Here is a 19,218-nt window from a genome sequence, read left to right on the forward strand (position 1 = left end):
ACTCTGTGTCTTTGTTTTTGTCGCACTGCTTTGCTTTATCTTGGCCAGGTCTCAGTTGTAAATTAGAACTTGTTCTCAACTGGCCTACCTGGTTAAACAAAGGTGAAGAAAAAATAATAATAATAAAAAAGAATGATGGAGGCTACTGTGTTCTTGAGGACCTTCAATGCTGCAGGCATTTTTTGTACCCTTCCCCAGATCTGTGCCTCGACACAATCCTATCTCAAAGCTCTACGGACAATTCCTTCGACCTCATGGATTGGTTGTTGACACTGGACAGAGGAACTTTGCCTAGAAGGCCAGCATCCCGGAGTCGCCACTTCACTGTTGACATTGAGACTGGTGTTTTGTGGGTACTATTCAATGAAGCTGCCAGTTAAGGACTTGTGAGGCATCTGTTTCTCAAACTAGACACTAATGTACTTGTCCTCTTGCTCACTTGTGCACCGGAGCCTCCCACTCCTCTTTTTATTCTGGTTAGAGACGGTTTGCACTGTTCTGTGAAGGGAGTAGTACATAGCGTTGCACGAGATCTTCAGTTTCTTGGCAATTTCTCGCATGGAATAGCCTTCACTTCTCACAACAAGAATAGACTGATGAATTTCAGAAGAAAGGTCTTTGTTTCTGGCCATTTTGAGCCTGTAAATACTGATGCTCCAGATTCTCAACTAGTCTAAAGAAGGCCCGTTTATTGCTTCTTTAATCAGAACAACAGTTTTCAGCTGTGCTAGCATAATTTCAAAAGGGTTTACTAATGATCAATTAGCCTTTTAAAATGATAAACTTGGATTAGCTAACACAACGTGCCGTTGGAACACAGGAGTGATGGTGGCTGACAATGGCCTCTGTACGACTATGTAGATATTCCATTAAAAATCCACCGTTTCCAGCAACAATAGTCATTTACAACATTAACAATGTCTACACTGTATTTCTAATCAATTTGATGTTATTTTAATGGGCAAACATTTTTGCTTTTCTTTCAAAAACAAGGACATCCCCAAACTTTTGAACAGTAGTGTATATTTTGGAATTCAGTCAGGGTGTCAACTGTTGAGAGAAAGAATAATATAATACACAAGGTGCAATTTTGAAATTTGGTTGTGCATCAGCAGTCACTCAATTCGCTACGGTCAGCAAAAACTATTTAGATTGGTCATTTAGTCCAGCGGCCAGCTATCTAAACTTGGAGTAAGCATGGTCAAATTACCAACCGGAGTGGGGCTCATTGATCCTCAGTTATCATATTAAAAACGGCAAACATTTGCCCCCCGTGGACGTTTTGGATGTGGGTACGCAGATTCACGAGCCACTGCAGCCCCTCGTGATGATTTCAGTTTTTTTGTGGCTCCCAGTCCCATCAAAGTTGACAGTATATTCCCTATTTAGGGGCACCCTAACGGTAACAAATGCCTCCCTATTCCCTATAAAGTGCACTTATTTTGACCAGAGAGAAGTAGTGCGTCATACATGGAATAGGGGGTCATTTAAGATACAGCCCAGTAGCAAAGTAATTGACCTGGTCCTGAGAGAGAGCAGCGCTAGTGAGTCAGCTGCGATGTACAGTGCCTTGATGGAAGGAGAATACAGGCATGCAGACATGTCTCCACGGATGAGGCTGGCTTTGGGGTGGGCTGTGAAGAGGCAGATTTGGTCATGGATATCCCATATCTGAAAGACAGACAGTCATCAACGTTTTAAAAGGCCATTACACTCCAAAGCCAACATTTTTCAGATGTTCTCAGACCTCAAAAGTAGTCTAAGGTTAAGATGAGTTCACATCCCACGCTATCGGTTGTGTAGATACAGCTATATGCCTCTACTTTTCAACCCCAAACGAATGGAAAAGATGAGCACTACGAGTCTAGATTACATTACATGGTGCTCATCTTTTCCATTCATGGATTCTGGCCTACAGCTGCATCTACCAAACTGATGGCCTAGGGTGTGGATTTATCTCAACAGAAGACCAATTTTGAGGAAAGTCAGGCAATAAGTTGTAGTTCGAAGGAGAAGTAAATGGTGTCCCACCTTGGCAGTGTTGTCCATAGAGACAGAAAATATACGGTTTTCCTCTGAGGAGATGAAGAGGTAGAAGATGGGAGCAGAGTGTCCCTTTAACACACCTGTGGGCTTCCTGTTATAGAACAACAACAGAGTGTCCCTTTAACACCCCTGTGGGATTCCTGTTATAGAACAAAAGCAGTGTCCTTTTAACACAAATCAAATCAAATGTTATTTGTCACATACACATGGTTAGCAGCTGTTAATGCGAGTGTAGCGAAATGCTTGTGCTTCTAGTTCCGACAATGCAGTAATAACCAACAAGTAATCTAGCTAACAATTCCAAAACTACTACCTTATAGACACAAGTGTAAGGGGATAAAGAATATGTACATAAAGATATATTAATGAGTGATGGTACAGAGCGGCATAGGCAAGATACAGTAGATGGTATTGAGTGCAGTATATACATATGAGATGAGTATGTAAACAAAGTGGCATAGTTAAAGTGGCTAGTGATACATGTATTACATAAAGATGCAGTAGATGATATAGAGTACAGTATATACATATACATATGAGATGAATAATGTAGGGTATGTAAACATTATATTAGGTAGCATTGTTTAAAGTGGCTAGTGATATATTTTACATCATTTCCCATCAATTCTCATTATTAAAGTGGCAGGAGTTGAGTCAGTGTGTTGGCAGCAGCCACTCAATGTTAGTGGTGGCTGTTTAACAGTCTGATGGCCTTGAGATAGAAGCTGTTTTTCAGTCTCTCGGTCCCAGTTTTGATGCACCTGTACTGACCTCGCCTTCTGGATGATAGCGGGGTGAACAGGCAGTGGCTCAGGTGGTTGTTGTCCTTGATGATCTTTATGGCCTTCCTGTGACATCGGGTGGTGTAGGTGTCCTGGAGGGCAGGTAGTTTGCCCCCGGTGATGCGTTGTACTGACCTCACTACCCTCTGGAGAGCCTTACGGTTGTGGGCGGAGCAGTTGCCGTACCAGGCGGTGATACAGCCCGACAGGATGCTCTCGATTGTGCATCTGTAGAAGTTTGTGAGTGCTTTTGGTGACAAGCCAAATTTCTTCAGCCTCCTGAGGTTGAAGAGGCGCTGCTGCGCCTTCTTCACGATGCTGTCTGTGTGAGTGGACCAATTCAGTTTTTCTGTGATGTGTACGCAGAGGAACTTAAAACTTATTACCCTCTCCACTACTGTTCCATCGATGTGGATAGGGGGGTTATCCCTCTAGGGGGGTTTCCTGAAGTCCACAATCATCTCCTTAGTTTTGTTGACGTTGAGTGTGAGGTTATTTTCCTGACACCACACTCCGAGGGCCCTCACCTCCTCCCTGTAGGCCGTCTCGTCGTTGTTGGTAATCAAGCCTACCACTGTTGTGTCGTCCGCAAACTTGATGATTGAGTTGGAGGCGTGCGTGGCCACGCAGTCGTGGGTGAACAGGGAGTACAGGAGAGGGCTCAGAACACACCCTTGTGGGGCCCCAGTGTTGAGGAGCAGCGGGGTGGAAATGTTGTCGCCTACCCTCACCACCTGGGGGCGGCCCGTCAGGTAGTCCAGTACCCAGTTGCACAGGGCGGGGTCGAGACCCAGGGTCTCGAGCTTGATGACGAGCTTGGAGGGCACTATGGTGTTAAATGCCGAGCTGTAGTCGATGAACAGCATTCTCACATAGGTATTCCTCTTGTCCAGATGGGTTAGGGTAGTGTGCAGTGTGGTTGAGATTGCATCGTCTGTGGACCTATTTGGGCGGTAAGCAAATTGGAGTGGGTCAGCTAGGGTGGAGGTGATATGGTCCTTGACTAGTCTCTCAAAGCACTTCATGATGACGGAAGTGACGGAAGTCACTTAGTGACGGAAGTCGTTTAGCTCAGTTACCTTAGCTTTCTTGGGAACAGGAACAATGGTGGCCCTCTTGAAGCATGTGGGAACAACAGACTGGGATAGGGATTGATTGAATATGTCCGTAAACACTGGTCTGCGCATGCTCTGAGGGCGCGGCTGGGAATGCCGTCTGGGCCTGCAGCCTTGCGAGGGTTGACACGTTTAAATGTTTTCCTCACGTCGGCTGCAGTGAAGGAGAGTCCGCATGTTTTAGTTGCGGGCCGTGTCAGTGGCACTGTATTGTCCTCAAAGCGGGCAAAAAAGTTATTTAGTCTGCCTGGGAGCAAGACATCCTGGTCCGTGACGGGGCTGGTTTTCTTTTTGTAATCCGTGATTGACTGTAGACCCTGCCACATACCTCTTGTGTCTGAGCCGTTGAATTGAGATTCTACTTTGTCTCTATACTGACGCTTAGCTTGTTTGATTGCCTTGCGGAGGGAATAGTTACACTGTTTGTATTCGGTCATGTTTCCGGTCACCTTGCCCTGATTAAAAGCAGTGGTTCGGGCTTTCAGTTTCACGCGAATGCTGCCATCAATCCACGGTTTCTGGTTTGGGAATGTTTTAATCGTTGCTATGGGAACGACATCTTCAACGCACGTTCTAATGAACTCGCTCACCGAATCAGCGTATTCGTCAATGTTTTTGTCTGACGCAATACGAAACATATCCCAGTCCACGTGATGGAAGCAGTCTTGGAGTGTGAAATCAGATTGGTCGGACCAGCGTTGAACAGACCTCAGCGCGGGAGCTTCTTGTTTTAGTTTCTGTCTGTAGGCAGGGATCAACAAAATGGAGTCGTGGTCAGCTTTTCCGAAAGGAGGGCGGGGCAGGGCCTTATATGCGTCGCGGAAGTTAGAATAGCAATGATCCAAGGTTTTTCCAGCCCTGGTTGCGCAATCGATATGCTGATAAAATTGAGGGAGTCTTGTTTTCAGATTAGCCTTGTTAAAATCCCCAGCTACAATGAATGTAGCCTCCGGATAAATGGATTCCAGTTTGCAAAGAGTCAAATAAAGTTCGTTCAGAGCCATCGATGTGTCTGCTTGGGGGGGAATATATACGACTGTGATTATAATCGAAGAGGATTCCCTTGGTAGATAATGCGGTCGACATTTGATTGTGAGGAATTCTAAATCAGGTGAACAGAAGGACTTGAGTACCTGTATGTTGTTATGATCACACCACGTCACGTTAACCATGAAGCATACGCCCCCACCCCTCTTCTTACCAGAAAGATGTTTGTTTCTGTCTGCGCGATGCGTGGAGAAACCAGCTGGCTGCACCGACTCCGATAGCATCTCTCCAGTGAGCCATGTTTCCGTGAAGCAAAGAACGTTACAGTCTCTGATGTCCCTCTGGAATGCTACCCTTGCTCGGATTTCATCAACCTTGTTGTCAAGACACTGGACATTGGCGAGAAGAATGCTAGGGAGTGGTGCACGATGTGCCCGTCTCCGGAGTCTGACCAGAAGACCGCTCCGTTTCCCCCTTTTACGAAGTCGTTTTTTTGGGTCGCCGGCTGGGATCCATTCCGTTGTCCTGGGTGAAAGGCAGAACACAGGATCCGCTTCGCGAAAGTCATATTCTTGGTCGTACTGATGGTGAGTTGACGCTGCTCTTATGTTCAGTAGTTCTTCTCGACTGTATGTAATGAAACCTAAGATGACCTGGGGTACCAATGTAAGAAATAACACGTAAAAAAACAAAAAACTGCATAGTTTCCTAGGAACGCGAAGCGAGGCGGCCATCTCTGTCGGCACCTGTGGGCTTCCTGTTATAGAACAACAACAGAGTGTCCCTTTAACACCCCTGTGGGCTTCCTGTTATAGAACAACAACAACAGTGTCCCTTTAACACCCCTGTGGGCTTCCTGTTATAGAACAACAACAGAGTGTCCCTTTAACACCTCTGTGGGCTTCCTGTTATAGAACAACAACAGTGTCCCTTTAACACCCCTGTGGGCTTCCTGTTATAGAACAACAACAGAGTGTCCCTTTAACACCCCTGTGGGCTTCCTGTTATAGAACAACAACAGTGTCCCTTTAACACCCCTGTGGGATTCCTGTTATAGAACAACAACAGTGTCCCTTTAACACACCTGTGGGCTTCCTGTTATAGAACAACAACAGAGTGTCCCTTTAATCATGCCAGTGCCTTACTGTAGGGCTGGATGAAAAGCCTGTACACCCAGTAGCATTCAGAGACATAAGAGTTTCCTGTGGGTTTCCTCACCCAGGGACGTAGGGGTTCCACAGACGTAGCACCCTGTCCATCCCTCCGGTCACCAGCAGGTTGTGCTGTTTGCTGAGGTCAAAGGTCATGACGCCCTTGTAGACATTGAAGACGGTCTGGTCACATGGTGCCCGGGGCTGAGGAGACCCATTGTTATTAGAAAGGGCTCTCTTGGCCTTCCCATCCCGACACACCTCCCTGATTTCCCTCATCTGCTGCTCGATGTTGGTGGACGGGAGAACGCAGCCTGGGCATGAGATCGGATTGTGTTGTTTCAAAGTCATAAGTGATACATTCAACTATATCAATTAAACATAAAAGCACTAATATGCTGTTTAATATATGAGCATACCTACACTCTTACAGAAAGACAGACAGACAGACAGACAGACAGACAGACAGACAGACACTACCATTCAAAAGTTTGGGGTCACTTATAAACATCCTAGTTTTTGAAAGAAAATCACATTTATTTGTCCATTAAAATAACATCAAATTGATCAGAAATACAGTGTAGACCTTGTTAATGTTGTAAATGACTATTGTAGCATTTTAAAATTGAATATCTACATAGGCGTACAGAGGACCATTATCAGCAACCATCACTCCTGTGTTCCAATGGCCCGTTGTGTTAGCTAATCCAAGTTTATCATTTTAAAAGGCTAATTGATCATTAGAAAACCCTTTTGAAATGATGTTAGCACAGCTGAAAACTGTTGTTCTGATTAAAGAAGCAATAAACGGGCCTTCTTTAGACTAGTTGAGAATCTGGAGCATCAGTATTTCCAGGCTCAAAATGGCCAGAAACATCATAAATTAGCCTTTTAAAATTATAAACTTGGATTAGCTAACACAACGTGCCATTGGAACACAGGAGAGTGATGGTTGCTAATTATGGCCCTCTGTACGCCTATGTAGATATTCCATTTTTAAAAAATCTGCCGTTTCCAGCTAAAATAGTAATTTACAACATCAACAATGTCTACACTGTATTTCTGTTATTTTAATCGGCAATTGTTAATAATAATAATAATAATTGGGAATGTTGAAGACAAGTATTGAACCATAAATGTACTTAGACCACCAGACCAAAGGGCCTGCACACCAGAAGTGAGTTTGAACTTGAATACATCCAGCTGAGATGAGAATATGGATGTGACAATGAGTAATTACCTATGACGAGGGAAGAGGCTTCATGATTGGAGGTGGAAACAATCGCACAAATGTCTGGAAAATATTTCACCTAAAATGTAAAAGAAATCTCAAGGTATTGTTGTGTGTAAAAATTATGAAAATATACATCAGTGCCTTCAGAAAGTTTTCATACCCCTTGATCTATTCTACATTTGTTGTGTTACAGCCTGAATTCAAAATTAATTAAATTGATTATTGTCTCCTCCATCTACACACAATACCCCATAATAACAAAGTGAAAACATGTTTTCAGAAATGCTTGCAAATTTATTGAAAATGAAATACAGAAATGTAAAGTGTAATTATTCACACCCCTGAGTCAATACATGTTAGAATCACCTTTGGTAGTGATTACAGCTGTGGGTCTTTCTGGATAAGTCTCTAATAAAAGTTTTACACACCTGGATTGTACAATATTTGCACATTATTCTTTTACAAATTCTTCAAGCTCTGTCAAGTTGGTTGTTGATCATTGCCAGACAGTCATTTTCAAGTTTTGCAATAGATTTTCAAGCCAATTTAAGTCAAAACTGTAACTAGACCACTCAGGAACATTCAATGTCATCTTGGTAAGCAACTCCTGTGTATATTTTGCCTTTTGTTTTAGGTTATTGTCCTGGTGAAAGGGGAATTTATCTCCCAGTGTCTGTTGGAAAGCAGACTGAACCAGGTTTTCCTCAAGGATTTTGCCTGTCCTTAGCTCTATTCTCCTTCTTTTAATAAAAAATGTTGAATGATGACAAGCATAAATATAACATGATGCAGCCACCACCATGCTTGAAAATATGGAGTGTGGTACTCAGTAATGTGTTGTATTGGATTTGCCCCAAACACAACACTTTGTATTCAGGACAAAAAGTGAATTGCTTTGCCACATTTTTGGCAGTATTACTTTAGTGCCTTGTTGCAAACAGGATGCATGTTTTTGAATATGTTTTATTCTGTACAGGTTTCTTTTCACACTGTCAATTAGGTTTAGTATTGTGAAGTAACTAAAATGTCCATGCTCAGTTCTCATATCACAACCAGGACATTCTGTAACTGTTTTAAAGTCATCACTGGCCTCATGGTAAAATCCCTGGAGGGTTTCTTTCCTCTCCGGCAACTGAGTTAGGAAGGATGATTGTATCTTTGTAGTGACTGGGTGTATTGATACACTATCCAATGTGTAATTAATAACTTCACCATGCTCAAAGGGATATTCAAAGTCTGTTTTTTATAACCATCTACCAATAGGTGCCCTTCATTGCGAGGCATTGGAAAACCTCCCTGGTCTTTGTGGTTGGATCTGTGTTTGAAATTCACTGCTCGACTGGGGGACCTTACAGATATGTGAAAAAAACATATGTGGCATACATATAGATATGTGGCATACAGAGATGAGGTAGTCATTCAAAGATCATGTTAAACAATATTATTGCACACAGAGTGAGTCCATGCAACATATTATGTGACTTGTTAAGCACATTTTTCGAAGTGTGTAAAAATGATCAAGCAAAAGTACTATAGTGGGCATATTTGTGCATCAGGGCCAGTATTCATGTTGAGTCTATGGGGAGAGTGGGTCACTCTTTTTGTATCATACACAATCATCTAACAGGCAGAAACGGTTATTCCATAGATAGACAAAAAAGGTATCCCAGTGTGCATCGAGAAAAACTAAACGTCACCTTTGTCACCCAGTCCTGGTGGACCTTCCATCGAATGTATGTCACATTCTGAGAAAGCATTGCGTTGTCTATCCCGATGTTAGGCACATTCTCAATTTTTGGTAATTTCTTCCACATTCTGCAAATAAAGATGTAGAACTGTATGAAACAGCACTAAATTATAGTTACAGTTACAGTGTTGGCACAGAGATGTTTGGCTGTCACATATTCTGTGCGAGTGCGACCAATCTGTTCAATAACATCACATTCCCATAATTATTTACCAGCAAAGAAATTACAAATTAAAAAGGAATACTTTGAAATGTCTCTATTTGTGTGCAAACCACCCTCTTCGTATCACATAAAAAATAAAAAATAAACTGATATACTAGATTTGTTATCACCCAAAACCTCAAATTAGGCTATTAAGCTATACATTGCCATGGAAACAGTAGACAGCCATTTTAAGTTACATTGGCCTTTTTTCCTAATACCTTTTTGTTGACTTAACAATTTACCTTTAAGATGATGATGCATTCCTGTGATTGTTCAATAGATGCATAAAGTTAACATTTCAAAAAAACATGTTTACCTCAGAGTCTCCCCCACGGAGGTAATTAATATGATATTCACGCAGCCCTAGAAAGCAGAAAGAGAAAAATAACCCTTTATAATTAATGAGCCGAATGGCATTTAACTTCTCCTCTCTGGTAATTTAATCTGTTGTCAAGCAGAGAGAGGATTTACATTACCTGGGAGTCTCCATACAAAATAGAACACTCATCAGGTCCGGTGTAGCTGCGGGGAGAGAAAGACAGGAAAAACACTAAAGCAGGTCTCAGATCAGATTAGACTTTAGTGAGACATGGTTTAGGCTGCCAGTGTGTGATCTGGTATAACATGGTTGAGACTACCAGTGGGTGATCTGGTATTAGTGAGACATGGTTTAGACTGCCAGTGAGTGATCTGGTATTAGTGGGACATGGTTTAGACTACCAGTGGGAGATCTGGTATTAGTGAGACATGGTTAGACTGCCAGTGGGTGATCTGGTATAAAATGGTTTAGACTGCCAGTGGGTGATCTGGTATAACATGGTTTAGACTGCCAGTGGGTGATCTGGTATTACATGGTTTAGACTGCCAGTGGGTGATCTGGTATAACATGGTTTAGACTGCCAGTGGGTGATCTGGTATTAGTGAGACATGGTTTAGACTGCCAGTGGGTGATCTGGTATTACATGGTTTAGACTGCCAGTGGGTGATTTGGTATAACATGGTTTAGACTGCCAGTGGGTGATCTGGTATTACATGGTTTCGACTGCCAGTGGGTGATTTGGTATAACATGGTTTAGACTGCCAGTGGGTGATCTGGTATAACATGGTTTAGACTGCCAGTGTTTGATCTGATATTAATGAGACATGGTTAGACTGCCAGTGGGTGATCTGGTATTAGTGAGACATGGTTAGACTGCCAGTGGGTGATCTGGTATTAATGAGACATGGTTAGACTGCCAGTGTTTGATCTGATATTAATGAGACATGGTTAGACTGCCAGTGGGTGATCTGGTATTACATGGTTTAGACTGCCAGTGTTTGATCTGGTATTACATGGTTTAGACTGCCAGTGGGTGATCTGGTATTACATGGTTTAGACTGCCAGTGTGTGATCTGGTATTAGTGAGACATGGTTAGACTACCAGTGTGTGATCTGATATCAATGAGACATGTTTAGACTGCCAGTGTGTGATCTGGTATTACATGGTTTTGACTGCCAGTGTGTGATCTGGTATTAGTGAGACATGGTTAGACTGCCAGTGTTTGATCTGGTATTAGTGAGACATGGTTTAGGCTGCCAGTGTGTGATCTGGTATTACATGGTTTAGACTGCCAGTGTGTGATCTGGTATTAGTGAGACATGGTTTAGACCGCCAGTGTGTGATCTGATATGACATGGTTTAGACTGCCAGTGTGTGATCTGGTTGATCTGGTATTACATGGTTTAGACCGCCAGTGTGTGATCTGGTATTAGTGAGACATGGTTTAGACTGCCAGTGTGTGATCTGGTATTAGTGAGACATGGTTTAGACTGCCAGTGTGTGATCTGGTATTACATGGTTTAGACTGCCAGTGTGTGATCTGGTATGACATGGTTTAGACTGCCAGTGTGTGATCTGGTTGATCTGGTATTACATGGTTTAGACTGCCAGTGTGTGATCTGGTATTACATGGTTTAGACTGCCAGTGTGTGATCTGGTATGACATGGTTTAGACTGCCAGTGTGTGATCTGGTTGATCTGGTATTACATGGTTTAGACTGCCAGTGTGTGATCTGGTATTACATGGTTTAGACTGACAGTGTGTGATCTGGTATGACATGGTTTAGACTGCCAGTGTGTGATCTGGTTGATCTGGTATTACATGGTTTAGGCTGCCAGTGCGTGATCTGGTATTACATGGTTTAGACTGCCAGTGTCTGCTCTGATATTCATGAGAAATGGTTTAGGCTGCCAGTGCGTGATCTGATATTAATGAGACATGGTTAGACTGCCAGTGTGTGATCTGATATTAATGAGACATGGTTAGACTGCCAGTGTGTGATCTGATATTAATGAGACATGGTTTAGGCTTCCAGTGCGTGATCTGGTATTACATGGTTTAGACTGCCAGTGTTTGATCTGATATTAATGAGACATAGTTAGACTGCCAGTGTTTGATCTGATGTTAATGAGACATGGTTAGACTGCCAGTGGGTGATCTGATATTAATGAGACATGGTTAGACTGCCAGTGTGTGATCTGGTATTAATGAGACATGGTTAGACTACCAGTGTGTGATCTGATATTAATGAGATATGGTTAGACTGCCAGTGGGTGATCTGATATTAATGAGATATGGTTAGACTGCCAGTATGTGATCTGGTATTAATGAGACATGGTTAGACTACCAGTGTGTGATCTGATATTAATGAGACATGGTTAGACTACCAGTGTGTGATCTGATATTAATGAGACATGGTTAGACTGCCAGTGGGTGATCTGATATTAATGAGACATGGTTAGACTGCCAGTATGTGATCTGGTATTAATGAGACATGGTTAGACTGCCAGTGTGTGATCTGATATTAATGAGACATGGTTAGACTGCCAGTGTTTGATCTGATATTAATGAGACATGGTTAGACTGCCAGTGTTTGATCTGATATTAATGAGACATGGTTAGACTGCCAGTGTTTGATCTGATATTAATGAGACATGGTTAGACTGCCAGTGTTTGATCTGATATTAATGAGACATGGTTAGACTCCCAGTGTGTGATCTGATATTAATGAGACATGTTTAGGCTGCCAGTGCGTGCGAGACTAGAGGCTCACCAGTAGTCCAGTCTCAGAGGGACTGTCTCCAGGGAACTGATCTGACAGTACGGCTCTAGAGAGGACAGCTCATACAACTGGATCTCTCTGTCTCTGTAACACAGGACACACCAACAGGAACGTTGTCCCTGAGTGCGTTCCAAATGGCACCCTAATCCCTAGTCCTAGTGTACTTCTTTATAGCAGTGCCCATGGTCAAAAGTAGTACACCATATAGGGAATAGGATGCCATTTGGGACGTGGCCTCTAACTGCTACCATGGGTATAACAGGTCACACTGTTCAACTGAGACTCAGCGATCTGGGAATTGACCATGATTTGCGGGGGAACACAGATGTTGTCAAGAGAGTGCGTAGCAATAGACTGCACTAACACAAGACAGTAAAATAAAGGAATTTGTGCAAAAGTAATGCTGTAGTTACTTTTCAGCTAAGACTACATTCTGAAACAGACAGTACAGCTCTTACCCTGTTCCCATGATAAGTTTGTTGTACTGTGGCATGGTGATAAAATCAGTTGCCCATTTTGGTTTTCTGCTCACAGGTCTTTCATGCTGCATTCAAAGCAAATCATTGAATTTAATTGATGCAAAATTCAAAACACATTTCCAAACTATGACATTTCCAAATTAGGACCAAACTAGGACCACACCCTCTGAGAAGGGTGTGGTCCTACATAAAAAAAGGCCAAGTCTACTTCCTCACACTTCAAAACTACTCACTGACACACATACACACACACACACACACACACACACACACACACACACACACACACACACACACACACACACACACACACACACACACACACACAAACACGCTCTTGCTCCTCTTCAGGTTGAGCTCGGGGCTCCAGTAGTAGACAGCCCCATCCTCGCGGACGGTGATGATGGTGCCATCGGGGGTGGAGTGGACGCGCAGAACGGGCTCTCCGTGGCTTAGGGCCCTGACCGTGGCTGGCAGGGAGAATGCCACCTGTTTGCCGCGCAACACTGACTCCTCCTTCTCTGTGTACTCCAACTGCATGTACGTACAGAACTCATCCTGCAGGAGATAGGGCAATGTCACATCAATATAGTACTTTACTTATTCCACAAGCTGCAATAGGCAATAATGCAGGCAAGCAGTGCGAATACATATGACAAATAACATGAGACATATCAAATGGAACATCGAGATAATAGTTCTTAAAAACGTTTGTGGTGTATGATAGAAGTGCAACTCAAGAGTGATCATCAGCAGTTGTGATGTATATGTACAGTATACTCTAGAAATGGGATATCAAACTAAATTCCTGGGATCAGGCTAAAATAAAATCTTTGTTTGACATGGAATCAAACCCAAACATTTTGAAGGACAGTTTCATGGAAATTGTACTTAATATTTTGCCAGTTGCTTTCCTTGGGCAGTCACCATTCCACTCTAAGGGGAATAAATATTTTGTGACCTGGGTAAAGGACATTGATCTTATCATCTCACCCATTCAATCCTCCCCTGGCCAGAATAATCGATCTTCATGAATAGTTCTTGGATCTGGGCATTGTTCTGACGTTCACAGAACAAAGGAATGATGGGACAGACAACAACAACATAGCTGAGTCCAGACATCGTTATCAGGGTTGTTAAAAATACAATGGAACATTTACAGTGTGACAAATAGAAAACTATTTTATTTAGAGAGAGAGAGAGAGAGAGAGAGAGAGAGAGAGAGAGAGAGAGAGAGAGAGAGAGAGAGACATATACAGAGACAGAGAGACTGCATGAGAGAGGGGAAGAGAGTTCTATTTCACTTGCTTTGGCAACGTAAACATATGTTTCCCATGCCAATAAAGCCCATTGAATTTAATTTAATTGAGAGAATGAAAGAGACAAAGATCCAGCCATTTATTAATCTGTCTGTCTTATAATTAAAAGTTGCGTCATCTTGGTGCTTTTCCAGTTCCATTGACACTTACTATGTTGTGTAAGCCCAAACACTTCTTCACTATCAGTCCAAAGTTCAACACATCCAGTGATCTTTGGCCACCCATTTCAAATTCCTGCAGAGGAGAAGGTGTCATTAAACGCATTGGATCACTGAATTCCAAATCGACCCCAAGCCCCTACTTCTGTAGATTTGAGGATTGGATATGCATTATAGTAATAGCTTCATCTTGCCTTCTGATTGGCTAGGGTTCGATTGGAATTAAACACGTATATCCATAAGGAAAGACCATACTAGGTCATCCCAGCAACACATTCTCAAACCATAGTAGAAATGTACCTCAAATGCCAGTTTGAGCTTTGTCAGGCTTTCAAGGGATACTCTCTGCTCAATCTATTTGGGAAAAAAAGATGCATTTTTGTCATTATAGTGTCACAAATGATATTTTTTTAAAGTAATTCCACACAGGAATGAACAGAAACTTCAGATCAAAGCAGTGTTTTAATGCACAATAAGATAATAATGGAATTGGAAAATTGTTTCATAATTGTTCCATTACTTCTGGAATTTGAAGAACAGTGGGAGAGGTGACAAATCAAACTGCTCCTTCAATTCTCACAGCCCATGCAAGACTCCACTTACCAGCCAGTTAATGAACTCAGAGCGCTAGAGATACAAGGGAGGGGAGCGGAGGGGACGAGGTTGAGAGAGGACTCTGGCTAACATGGCACACAATTTCCATTTAATTAACAACACACTAGGTGGCAACGTTGAGTGGGGGTTAGACCCCCGTTTTAGTGGCCCTGAGATGCAGGCATCACTCAAACATACACTCACAAACACTCATACACACTAACACATACACGTAACAATATTGCTTCTGTCCCTCTCCTTGTCCCAACCTGGGCTTGAACCAGGGACCACCTGAACACATCAACAACTGCCACCCAAGAAGCATCGTTACCTATTCAATCTTACACTGCACACACAAAGTGGAGGGTGGGGGAGAGCTACATCTGTATGTTCCTAGGGGGAGGGCGGTGTGACACCTTGACATGGTGACATGCCATGTTCTCTGTAATAATGGCCTCTCTCAGATGTGACAACCAGGGTCTCCTAGCAACAGGCCTTTCATGCCTTTCATCCAAGGAGCCTCTGATCTGTCATTAATAAATATCAGGGATAAACACACTAACAAACTCCTGGACTGCCTATGTGTGTGTGTGTGTGTGTGTGTGTGTGTGTGTGTGTGTGTGTGTGTGTGTGTGTGTGTGTGTGTGTGTGTGTGTGTGTGTGTGTGTGTGTGTGTGTGTGTGTGTGTGTGTGTGTGTGGCAGATGTGAAATGACTAGCTAGTTAGCAGATGGGAAATGTGGGGAGGTACTATATACAGTGGGGCAAACAAGTATTTAGTCAGCCACCAATTGTGCAAGTTCTCCCACTTAAAAAGATGAGAGAGGCCTGTAATTTTCATTATAGGTACACCGCAACTATGACAGACAAGATGAGGGAAAATAAATCCAGAAAATCACATTGTAGAATTTTTAATGAATTTATTTGCAAATTATGGTGGAAAATAAGTATTTGGTCACCTACAAACAAGCAAGATTTCTGGCTCTAACAGACCTGTAACTTCTTCTTTAAGAAGCTTCTCTGTCCTCCACTCGTTACCTGTATTAATGGCACCTGTTTGAACTTGTTATCAGTATAAAAGACACCTGTCCACAACCTCAAACAGCCACACTCCAAACTCCACTATGGCCAAGACCAAAGAGCTGTCAAAGGACACCAGAAACAAAATTGTAGACATGCACCAGGCTGGGAAGACTGAATCTGCAATAGGTAAGCAGCTTGGTTTGAATAAATCAACTGTGGGAGCAATTATTAGGAAATGGAAGACATACAAGACCACTGATAATCTCCCTCGATCTGGGGCTCCACGCAAGATCTCACCCCATGGGGTCAAAATGATCACAGGAACGGTGAGCAAAAATCCCAGAACCACACGGGGGGACCTAGTGAATGACCTGCAGAGAGCTGGGACCAAAGTAACAAAGCCTACGATCAGTAACACACTACGCCGCCAGGGACTCAAATCCTGCAGTGCCAGACGTGTCCCCCTGCTTAAGCCAGTACATGTCCAGGCCCGTCTGAAGTTTGTTAGAGAGCATTTGAATGATCCAGAAGAAGATTGGGAGAATGTCATATGGTCAGATGAAACCAAAATATAACTTTTTGGTAAAAACTCAGCTCGTCGTGTTTGGAGGACAAATAATGCTGAGTTGCATCCAAAGAACACCATACCTACTGTGAAGCATGGGGGTGGAAACATCATGCTTTGGGGCTGTTTTTCTGCAAAGGGACCAGGACAACTCATCCGTGTAAAGGAAAGAATGAATGGGGCCATGTATCATGAGATTTTGAGTGAAAACCTCCTTCCATCAGCAAGGGCATTGAAGATGAAACGTGGCTGGGTCTTTCAGCATGACAATGATCCCAAACACACCACCCAGGCAACGAAGGAGTGGCTTCGTAAGAAGCATTTCAAGGTCCTGGAGTGGCCTAGCCAGTCTCCAGATCTCAACCCCATAGAAAATCTTTGGAGGGAGTTGAAAGTCAGTGTTGCCCAGCAACAGCCCCAAAACATCACTGCTCTGGAGGAGATCTGCATCGAGGAATGGGCCAAAATACCAGCAACAGTGTGTGAAAACCTTGTGAAGACTTACAGAAAACGTTTGACCTCTGGGTATATAACAAAGTATTGAGATAAACTTTTGTTATTGACCAAATACTTATTTTCCACCATAATTTGCAAATAAATTCATTAAAAATCCTACAATGTGATTTTCTCGTTTTGTCTGTCATAGTTGAAGTGTACCTATGATGAAAATTACAGGCCTCTCTCATCTTTTTAAGTGGGAGAACTTGCAGAATTGGTGGCTGACTAAATACTTTTTTGCCACACTGTCTCAACAGTTAACTTACTAGTGGAGATAGAGAATTGAATCAAACATTGCATTTTGGGTGCATTTGAAACATGTGTAACCACACGATTCAGCATCAAACACCGGGACTATGTCAGAGTTCTAACAGGAGCCATCACACTGCTAGAAGAAATGGTGCTATATACACTGCTCAAAAAAATAAAGGGAACACTTAAACAACACAATGTAACTCCAAGTCAATCACACTTCTGTGAAATCAAACTGTCCACTTAGGAAGCAACACTGATTGACAATACATTTCACACGCTGTTTTGCAAATGGAATAGACAACAGGTGGAAATTATAGGCAATTAGCAAGACACCCCCAATAAAGGAGTGGTTCTGCAGGTGGTGACCACAGACCACTTCTCAGTTCCTATGCTTCCTGGCTGATGTTTTGGTCACTTTTGAATGCTGGCGGTGCTTTCACTCTAGTGGTAGTCTACAACCCACACAAGTGGCTCAGGTAGTGCAGCTCATCCAGGATGGCACATCAATGCGAGCTGTGGCAAGAAGGTTTGCTGTGTCTGTCAGCGTAGTGTCCAGAGCATGGAGGCGCTACCAGGAGACAGGCCAGTACATCAGGAGACGTAGAGGAGGCCGTAGGAGGGCAACAACCCAGCAGCAGGACCTCTACCTCCACCTTTGTGCAAGGAGGAGCAGGAGGAGCACTGCCAGAGCCCTGCAAAATGACCTCCAGCAGGCCGTGCATGTGTCTGCTCAAACGGTCAGAAACAGACTCCATGAGGGCTGTATGAGGGCCCGACGTCCACAGGTGGGGGTTGTGCTTACAGCCCAACACCGTGCAGGACGTTTGGCATTTGCCAGAGAACACCAAGATTGGCAAATTCGCCACTGGCGCCCTGTGCTCTTCACAGATGAAAGCAGGTTCACACTGAGCACATGTGACAGACGTGACAGTCTGGAGACGCCGTGGAGAACGTTCTGACGCCTGCAACATCCTCCAGCATGACCGGTTTGGCGGTGGGTCAGTCATGGTGTGGGGTGGTATTTCTTTGGCGAGCACAGCCCTCCATGTGCTCGCCAGAGGTAGCCTGACTGCCATTAGGTACCGAGATGAGATCCTCAGACCCCTTGTGAGACCATATGCTGGTGCGGTTGGCCCTGGGTTCCTCCTAATGCAAGACAATGCTAGACCTCATGTGGCTGGAGTGTGTCACCAGTTCCTGCAAGAAGAAGGCATTGATGCTATGAACTGGCCCGCCCGTTCCCCAGACCTGAATCCAATTGAGCACATCTGGGACATCATGTCTCGCTCCATCCACCAATTCCACGTTGCACCACAGACTGTCCAGGAGTTGGCGGGTGCTGTAGTCCAGGTCTGGGTGGAGATCCCTCAGGAGACCATCCGCCACCTCATCAGGAGCATGCCCAGGCATTGTAGGGATGTCATACAGGCACGTGGAGGCCAAACACACTACTGAGCCTCATTTTGACTTGTTTTAAGGACATTACATCAAAGTTGGATTGTGGTTTTCCACTTTAATTTAGAGTGTGACTCCAAATCCAGACCTCCATGGGTTGATAAATTTGATTTCCATTGATAATTTTTGAGTGATTTTGTTGTCAGCTATGTAAAGAAAAAAGTAGTTAATAATAATCCATCATTCATTCAGATCTAGGATGTGTTATTTTAGTGTTCCCTTTATTTTTTTGAGCAGTGTAGAACCAAAAATATAAGGGTTCATTTCATGTAACCATCTAAATGTTTTATAAAGACCCACAAAGCATTCTTATTGTTTAGCAGTGCAGGACAATCATTATTTATATGAGACTGGGAGGGAGCATCACTCTCATAACCCCATTGCTCTCCAAATCCTTCTATTGACTGACTTTGACTACTGACTCCATTAATATTTCTACCTGAGGCAGAATGTACCTGCTATCACATGGAAGTCCTTAAACGGGCAATCTGGGATTGGTACAT

General features: G+C 43.3%; 1 protein-coding gene across 1 annotated transcript in view; it reads right to left on the reverse strand.

Annotated features, from left to right (window-relative positions):
• wdr95 (WD40 repeat domain 95) overlaps nt 1–19,218 on the reverse strand; it is a 32,719-nt gene that overhangs the window by 9,558 nt on the left and 3,943 nt on the right. The window contains exons 3-14 of the mRNA XM_021587246.2: nt 14,627–14,680; nt 14,319–14,402; nt 13,843–13,908; nt 12,829–13,407; nt 12,362–12,454; nt 9,744–9,789; nt 9,584–9,630; nt 9,013–9,130; nt 7,322–7,391; nt 6,149–6,395; nt 2,032–2,137; nt 1,520–1,671 (exon numbers count right to left, since the gene is read on the reverse strand). Of these exons, the coding sequence (XP_021442921.2) occupies nt 1,520–1,671; nt 2,032–2,137; nt 6,149–6,395; nt 7,322–7,391; nt 9,013–9,130; nt 9,584–9,630; nt 9,744–9,789; nt 12,362–12,454; nt 12,829–12,920 (971 nt within the window). The 5' untranslated portion in view covers nt 12,921–13,407; nt 13,843–13,908; nt 14,319–14,402; nt 14,627–14,680. The remainder of the gene's footprint in view (nt 1–1,519; nt 1,672–2,031; nt 2,138–6,148; nt 6,396–7,321; nt 7,392–9,012; nt 9,131–9,583; nt 9,631–9,743; nt 9,790–12,361; nt 12,455–12,828; nt 13,408–13,842; nt 13,909–14,318; nt 14,403–14,626; nt 14,681–19,218) is intronic.

This window comes from Oncorhynchus mykiss, chromosome 27, assembly GCF_013265735.2.
Source record: "Oncorhynchus mykiss isolate Arlee chromosome 27, USDA_OmykA_1.1, whole genome shotgun sequence".
NCBI lineage: Eukaryota > Metazoa > Chordata > Actinopteri > Salmoniformes > Salmonidae > Oncorhynchus > Oncorhynchus mykiss.